Source organism: Leptonotus elevatus, chromosome 4 (assembly GCF_054856555.1).
Source record: "Leptonotus elevatus isolate MCC_2025b chromosome 4, RoL_Lele_1.0, whole genome shotgun sequence".
Lineage (NCBI taxonomy): Eukaryota > Metazoa > Chordata > Actinopteri > Syngnathiformes > Syngnathidae > Leptonotus > Leptonotus elevatus.
In genome coordinates this window covers 6311900-6320550 of record NC_141242.1, presented here as the reverse complement: position 1 = coordinate 6320550, position 8651 = coordinate 6311900, and the positions used below count along the sequence as shown (strand labels likewise).

The 8651-nt window shown below is 39.9% G+C and overlaps 1 protein-coding gene across 1 annotated transcript; it reads left to right on the top strand.

Annotated features, from left to right (window-relative positions):
* Positions 1–2775: 2775 nt before the first annotated feature.
* Positions 2776–8582, top strand: tph1a (tryptophan hydroxylase 1 (tryptophan 5-monooxygenase) a). Its single transcript, XM_086073221.1, has 11 exons — positions 2776–2992; positions 5246–5377; positions 5522–5705; positions 5789–5889; positions 5965–6032; positions 6116–6312; positions 6383–6518; positions 6588–6714; positions 6809–6904; positions 7916–8049; positions 8136–8582. Exons 1-11 carry the CDS (start codon positions 2903–2905, stop codon positions 8308–8310), a joined length of 1440 nt encoding a protein of 479 aa, XP_085929347.1. The 5' UTR covers positions 2776–2902; the 3' UTR covers positions 8311–8582.
* The last annotated feature ends 69 nt before the right edge of the window (positions 8583–8651 follow it).

The window sequence follows — 8651 nt, the reverse complement described above, 5'->3', positions numbered from 1 at the left end:
AATTGAGTGCAGTATGTTTTTTTAAATTAAATTTTTAATACATTCTCTTGGCTTTTGAAACATTAAAAGGGAAGTCAACCCCCCCACCCCCCAAATATTTACAATAGTATGTTGTTTGCACCTCCACTAGTCTAAACATGGCATTCTGATTAATAATATTATTATTATTATTATCATTATTATTATCACTATCATTATATATCAAAATCCGCCTGTGTTTATCCATTTCACGGGGCGGCCATTTTGCCACTTGCTGACGATTGGATTTAGGTCATGGGTGATGACCAATCACAGCTCACCTATTTTCTGAGTTTGGTCTTGTCGCTTTTGCAATATGAGCCGTGATTGGTCATTACATGAGCAACTGTGATGTCATTTTCAGTCGACAGACAAAATGGCCGCCCCCTGAGTTGCTTTATTCATGTTCTGCAAACACAATATTTATCAGAATGCTGTCTACAGACTAGTGTGGTTGCATAAAACATTATTGTAAAGAAACTGTTTGTGTTAACTTCCCCTTTGAAGATTGGTGACTTTAACAGGAACTTTAAATCTCTGCTTGGATCCTCTAATTGGTGAATTATTAGTGTATTATAGAGCTTTCCCATGTCCGGTCACATATAGTCAGATTTCAATTTGTAATGAATGTGTTGGGCGGCGCCTCGAGTGAGATTAGCCATCCAAATCTCCTGTAGCTTGGCGCTCAGACACGGAGTAAATCCTCTGCGATTAAAGTGAACAGAACTGGGACAGACTCAATCACGTCTGCGACACAACATCTCAGAGGAGAAAGTCATTCTGATCTGGAGGTTTAATGAATCTTCAAAACGTTACATTGTCAAATTAGGGAGTGGGTTTTGTCATGTATTGGGGCAACCATGACACTGTGGCTGTGTGGCTAATGAGGAAACTCTTTGTTGCCATATTTGCTCGTGCGTCATGAATGAGATGTGAGAATGTATGAAGTAGCCTTAGAGTAGCAGAAGAGCCTCTTCGGGTCGTGAAAAATCAATACCGAGGTCTTGTTTTCAGGCGAGCTGATAACTATATTGAACACAAACACTACAAACATCCTAGTTCACAAAGACTAATTTATTTATACACCACTGATATGCTTGAAGTTCATTCTGGTTTCTGCAATGAACCATCTTATTCATTAACATCCGTCTGGGCCTTCTCCGAGTGCTTCTGCTGTTAAAGCAACTGTCAGTCGGTGTCAGATAACACAAGCAAGAGCACATCATTAAAGGAACACGCCGGATTACAAAAGAAACACAAATAAATGACGTCTGCTCCTTGTCAAAACAGGTGATCAGAAGCTTGGCCTGGATAATGTTTGAGCCATTATTATTATTATTTTTTATTAGAATCACGATTCAACCTATGATGTAATGTGTTTATTTCCTCATTGTTAAATGTGCTAAGAACTTCTTGGACCCATACTGAGTCCGAAGTCTTAGCACAGCTTAGTCTTTAAACTGTAGAAAACAATTATACATGTTTATTGCCGTCTGTTTTTGCGTACTTGTTTCTTTTATATATGAGCACATACTACATACAACTAGAATGGTTGTCTGCGAATTGGGAGGTTGTGGGTTCGATCCTCACCCTTTAGTGACCCTGTCCAAGTGTCCTTGAGCAAGACACTGAACCCTAATTTGCTCCCAGTGAACCTGGCATGGCAACAGCTGACGACTGGCGTATGAATGTGTGAGCGAATGGAACAATGTGAGGCTTTGTAAAGCGTTTTTGGGCACCGTATTGTGTAGATATATAAATAAAAAAAAACAGTTCATTGACAATTTCTAATGTGTTAATGTTAAGCCTGATGCGTTTTTAATGCTCTCTAAAGACCACCATTTAACACTTGTGGTCCCTAAAGAGCATTTAAAACACTCACATCTGTTAGCGCTCGCATTATTGTTGACTGCTCCCCCCCCCACCCCACCCCACCCTTTTAACATTAAACATCACATCTACAATAAGTGCTGATCTGGATTCAGCTTCTGACGAGAGGAAGTCGGGCTCGCTGCTTTCCCCGATTGTGTAAAGCGCCTGTCCCTGTCACGGGTGACACAGGCCAGGACCACCTGAGACGAGGCAGCATGCGCATCAGCCACGTGGACCGCCACGCCACACAATCACAGGAACAGCCCACCGCGGTCGCCATCTCATCTGCTCATCTACAGCGGGTGAGAGCGGCCGTGTTGTTTTAAGTATCTTAAGTCTTGCACTCCTTTTTAATTGGCCTTTTTCACTGATTGCTTTGATCTTATTAAAAGGCTCACTGTGTTAGAGAAAGACGTAGATTATTGGTGTCATGTGCGCCCAAACCCCGGAGCTGCTTACAGTGCAGAGCAGTGGATTTTAAAAAGGGGGTGGGGGGGGGGGCATTTTGGGATCACCGCACAAAGAAGGCAGGTGGTCCATTCCTAAATCCTCTTAAACCTCGACCTCCTCTTAGGCTAAACAACGGGAATGAAATGCAACACATGAAAGTTTTTGAACATTGTTGCCAACCTATGCTTAAATTTAACCATGATAATTATATGCATAATGACTTCTCAACCATGAAATTTTTTATTTTTTTTTACTGTTTGCCAAAATCAAGCTTTGTGATTGGTCTTTAACCCTACTTAAAAAAATAAAATAAAATAAAAGATGGCACTTTTCCCCCCACCCAAATGACATGAGTGATGCTGCTCTTTTTTCATTTGCTGCTGTCCCTGAGATTATTGCCCTCCTACGCCCCCTCCTCGTTCTCTCTGTGGTTAAATAGCAAAGCGTGCTGCTTCTCAGGGTTACGCATGCTACTTTACATAGAGGGGGGTTACACGGATAATCCACCTGCAACCACTGAATAAATAAAGTCGAGGTGGAAAAAGCCAAGCTGCACTTTGAAATGTACTCCAACAGGATCGATGGACCTCGAAGGGGGAGATCGTTTGACTCTATGAATAATGCCTATGAAGAAAAACTACTCAACAATGAGGTAATTTGAGTATTTTTATTATTTTGACCAAATGTGTAAAGATACTTTGCCACAAGGAGTCTGGGTAAGGTCATGAGCTTTAGAGTTTTTAGTTGTGGTGTTTTTTTTCTTCAATAAATGAATTGAACACTTATTATTATTTTTTTTTTTACAACCATAACCCATTTTATTTGGAAATACATGCTTTTAAATAAGCTTGCAAAATCAATAGTGACATATTGAGCTGATAATATTGGATGTATTTAAAAAAAAAAATACTGATTTTATTTGCCACAAACTATGCAATAACAAAAAGTGAAATAGGCGGTATGAGCAGCTGCAACCAAAATCATCCAATTTCTACGAGATTATTTACAGAAACAAATTGTAAGATACTTTTACACACTGGGTGGTCAAATGCATGTTGCCCGTTCAGATTTGAGTCCACTTAGGGGTTAATAATAGGCTTTCCCTTACTCTAAAAGCGATTGCTGCAAGGGATTTGGGGAAACAGAGACAAGTTCATCTTGGTTAAACCAAGACGCAGAGTTGACCCCGAGCAACCTGATCCAGTGATGTTTTCAGGAGCTCTGCAGACATGGATCCACCGAAAAATACTCACCCGGGTGGTCTGTGCTACGCTTGAAAGGCAAAATATGGTAGGCGACTAAATTTGATGGCAAAACGTGTCCGGGAATGGAGAGAAATATGTCAATGTGACCCTTAAATAGATTTTAGTGTGTTCCAGATTAGCGTTTTATTTCAAGTTTTTTTATTTTTTATTTTAATGCTAGTATGTTAGAGGGTACTTGAGCAGGATTATAATGAATTTTCCCATGGCGTGAGCAGACGTGCGTCAACGTGAGGGTACTGTCCCAGGTTCTGAAATGGAAGTCTCGTGACGATAATCTCTGCATGCGTGCACGCTGCACACCCTCCTCTGTGTCTGTCTGAGGCATTGACATACTTACCACATTCTTATCTGCGTGCAATTTTGTGGGTAGAAGAAGTGGCCCATATTTTTCTGATGGCTAGATGCTTTTAAGTGATAATGAGTTTGTGTATTGGCGTCATGACCAATCCTTGGGCTACGTCTCACTTCTGAGAGATGCATATTTGATTTGGGCTATTGCGAAGTTAGCTAAGAAAGGGAAAGATGTTTATTTGGATTATGTTTTTATTTTACTAACGCAATTATAATACAGGCATTTCATCTTCATGCAAGTAACTTTGACTTATGCTAAATCTATGGTGAGACTACACTGTAAAAAAAATAAAATAATAAAATAATCACCTGGCAGCTGTGGTTACCAGGGAAATTCTGTAAAAAAAAAAAAGAAGTGGAAATGTAAACAACTTTACAGAACAACTTGTTTATTTTACTGGTATTCAATGTACAGTAAACAGAATCTGCATATACATTTTACAGAATTAAATAGTATAAAAGCATCATGTTCTTGGAAAATGGTTCTTCATTTGTATAGCGCTTTCCTACCTTACAAGGCCCTCAAATTGCTTTGCGTTTTGACTACTCATTTCACCTACTGACTACACAGCATCAGTAACAACTGGAGTTTTATTCTCTTGCTCATGGATATTCAACACTGCGCCGGGATCAAACCAACAACCTCAGGGTTGCAAGACCGGCCCTCTACCACTGAGCCACGCCACCTTGTTGTTGTCAAGTTACCAGTAAAGGACTGTTTAAAAAGCTTAGTTTTAGGATATATAATATACAAGTTGTTCTGTAAAGTTGTTTGTATTTGCAAGAATTATTCTGGTATTCACCGCTTCCAGTTTTTTTCCTGTAAAAAACAACGTAATTTTTCACACGTGGTTTTACTGTATATCTAAATATTCATATCTGTAATATGAATTTGTAAAATGCATGTTTCTTTTGGCATAAAAAAAATGTACCAACGAACCTACTGACAAAACACTGCAATGATGTCATTGTAACTGTATCCCAATGTTTTTTGTTTTACAGTTTAACTGTGTTTACAGTAATTTGTGAATTCTCACCCCAAAATTATTTTGAAAATGTTCTTACTGTCAAATCAACAATTGTTTAATTCAGAGTTTGACGACAAATTCATGTAAATTACACAATGCTTCATTGTTTTTGTATTTAAATGTGTTTATGTCACAATTTTACAGAAATTCACTATTTATTCGACAGACATTTTTTTTTACAGTGTACAACAAGAAACGGGAAGTTGTGTATCATTCATGATTCATCCTCTCAGTATAACTATCAATAATTACTGTTTCCAGATAAACAAATCAACCTTCACAAAAATCGAAGAAAACACTGAGAAGAACACACCAGAGAAAGGCAGAGCAACAATTATCTTTTCACTCAAAAATGAAGTGGGAGGACTTGTAAAGGCGCTCAAACTCTTCCAAGTACGGACACATTTTCATATTCATATATTCGATTCTTTAGCTGGCAATCTACATCATACGTGTTGTTTCTCTTTAGTTGATGGTCATATTCACACCACATTTTAACTGGATGGTAAATTTAACAGCGATTCTTATAATTGGCAGGAAAATCACGTCAACCTCGTGCACATCGAGTCCAGGAAGTCAAAAAGGCGCAACTCAGAATTTGAAATCTTTGTGGATTGTGACAGCAACCACGAACAACTCAATGAAATCATCCAGCTTCTGCGGAAGCACGTGAGCGTGGTGGATATGGAGCCTCCAGATAATTCCTGTCTCCAGGAGGAAGGTATCGATCGTAACAGATTTTAGGATCCTTTACGATGCTAAAATCGGTTGTCAATCACTTTCTAATTCAAAGTGTCTTCTCAGATATGCATAATGTACCGTGGTTCCCAAAGAAAATATCAGACTTGGACAAGTGTGCTAATCGCGTCCTGATGTATGGTTCTGATTTGGATGCTGACCATCCGGTATGTAGGACAAATTCGTCTAATTACACTCTTACTTTTCAAATCCTTCTCATTTGTTGTATTCTACTCCTTAAGGGTTTCAAGGATAATGTCTACCGCAAAAGAAGAAAGTATTTTGCAGATCTCGCAATGGCCTACAAACAGTAAGCTTTTGTTAAGGCTCATTTAGGATTTAGGCGAATGTTTTTCTTGTAACTGACGGGGGGGATTTCCTGTTTTCCCGCAGCGGTGAGCCGATTCCTCGTATAGAGTTCACAGAGGAGGAAGTGAAGACATGGGGTGTTGTGTACAGAGAGCTCAACAAGTTGTACCCCAGGTACGCTTGTAGGGAATACTTGAAAAACCTGCCACTGCTGTCCAAATACTGTGAATGTCGAGAAGACAACATTCCCCAACTGGAAGACGTCTCTCGCTTCCTCAGGGGTGAGTTTCATTTCATCCAAGTATTCCATCATGTTGATTTTGAAAGAATAACATTTTTTGTGTTCTCCAGAACGCACAGGGTTTACCATCAGGCCTGTGGCTGGTTACCTGTCCCCACGTGACTTCCTGGCCGGTTTGGCCTTCCGTGTTTTCCACTGCACCCAGTATGTGCGACACAGCTCTGACCCCTTATACACCCCTGAGCCGTGAGTATTACCCAGCATGCAAATGTGAAGAAGAAAGCCGGCATTCATGAAAACCTGGTCATTATCCAGGGACACGTGTCACGAGCTGCTGGGTCACGTCCCCCTACTGGCTGAGCCCAGTTTTGCACAATTTTCCCAGGAGATCGGCCTGGCTTCATTGGGAGCCTCGGATGACTCAGTTCAGAAACTGGCCACAGTGAGTGACCCTGCTAAATTACTGCAATTAAATCGGTGCTTTCATGCTGTATTTTCATCATATTTTATTAATTTTTTTATCATTTTTGTTCCAGTGTTATTTTTTCACAGTGGAGTTTGGCCTATGCAAACAGGAAGGCCAGCTGAGAGCATACGGGGCTGGACTGCTGTCATCCATCAGTGAGCTGAAGGTAAAAACGGATTGTTTGTAAAAGAACTCCCAACAAGACCAAACAATTTTAATCTTTTTTTTTTTGTTGCTTTAATTTGAATTCAAAGTTAAAGGTCTCTAGTTTCTCTGCAAAGTACTGCCCATGTTTAAAGGTGTTTTTTTTTCATTATGAATTACACTTTTTAACTGCAGAAGTGATGAACGTGCGTTTTCACCGAGCGATTAAACATTATTTAAAAGAGGAAAAAAAGCTAAAATTTTCACAGATTGCAAATACTGTACATACGAGGTGTGTCAGAAAAGTTTCAGGACTGGTGTCACAAAAGATACATTGCAAATACAAACTAGTTTTCCCCTTTAAAGTAATCTTCCTGGAATCTAATGCAAATTAACTACTTGAACTTTTCTGACATGCATTGTAAATCACAGATACAATTTTTTTCTGCATCTACAGCAAAGAGTAATGACTTTTTCTATCAATCCAACGTTTTTTCTGTGCGGCTTTTCCTCACTCGGCTCATTGGTGAGCTAGAGCCTATCGTAGTTGATGAGAGGTGCCGTAAACCGAACTGGACCAGTCGCCTGGCAGTCGGGGCACATCAAGACAAATAACCATTCACACTTACAATTTAGTCTTCAGTTGACCTAAAAATCATGTTTTTAGAATGCGGGAGGAAGCTGGTACACCTGGTGAAAAATCACAATACTTTATATGATGACGTGGTTTATCATCAAATATTATAAAACAATGCCTGACCTCAGCCTGGTATGAAAGTCACATAGCTGGTGTGGTCTCCATTTCTGGCCAATGTCCTCATCACAGCCACCTCTTGATAGACAGGTGATCAGTTTCAGGATGTTCCTCGCCTCTTTTCATCGCTGTATAGGAATGTATGGGTGGATGTCTGACTTACTAGTCGTTACAAACTCACTCACTTTAAAACGCTAGAGAAGTCCCTGTCTCTGAAACCCAACGATCAGATTCAATCAAATGCCTGCCATTTCTTAAACATATTGTTCTCTTTTGCAGTACGCACTTTCTGGAAAATCAAGGATCATGCCATTTGACCCCAAAGTAACATCCAAACAAGAATGCATCATTACAACCTTTCAAGATGTCTACTTTGTATCAGACAGCTTTGAGGAGGCCAAAGTCAAGATGAGGTAAACGCGATCGACTCGCAATTCTTCATCCAAATTTCAGATTATGGTGATTTATGAGGAAAGTGACTTCATATTGTTTCTTTCAGGGAGTTTGCCAAGACCATCAAGCGTCCCTTCACAGTACGGTACAACCCCTACACCCAAAGTGTGGATGTGCTTAAAGACACTCCCAGCATCAACAGCGTTGTGGAGGAACTCCGACATGAGCTGGACATAGTGGGCGACGCTCTGAGCCGCCTCAACAAGCAGCTTGGAGTCTGAAATTTCAAAATCCATTTGCAGTCTGTTTGTGTCGCACCCCCAAGCACTGCTCTAGACATGCTGCTTATGTATCACCTTTGCAATTACAACGGCTGTGCATTAATTATGGCAAAAAGACATCAAGTGAATTGCACAAACCCAAAGAACACTGTTTTCATCCATTTGGCTTCTCTGCGACCTGTTGTCCAACCTGTTGTTGTATATCTTGTGCTATTGTTTTGTGTCATTATCCAAATAATCTTCCTCACGCCAGTGATTAAATAACAAATGTACCTTTGTATTCCTATTTTGTATATATCATGGTTCTTTCTGTGTAATGTTGAGGGAAGTTATACGAGAAA

Coding starts and splice junctions, on each gene's coding strand:
- tph1a (XM_086073221.1), top strand. CDS start 2,903: ATGTACTCCAACAGGATCGATGGACCTCGAAGGGGGAGATCGTTTGAC. Junction 5,378..5,521: donor AGGCGCTCAAACTCTTCCAA/GTACGGACACAT, acceptor TATAATTGGCAG/GAAAATCACGTCAACCTCGT. Junction 5,706..5,788: donor TTCCTGTCTCCAGGAGGAAG/GTATCGATCGTA, acceptor GTGTCTTCTCAG/ATATGCATAATGTACCGTGG.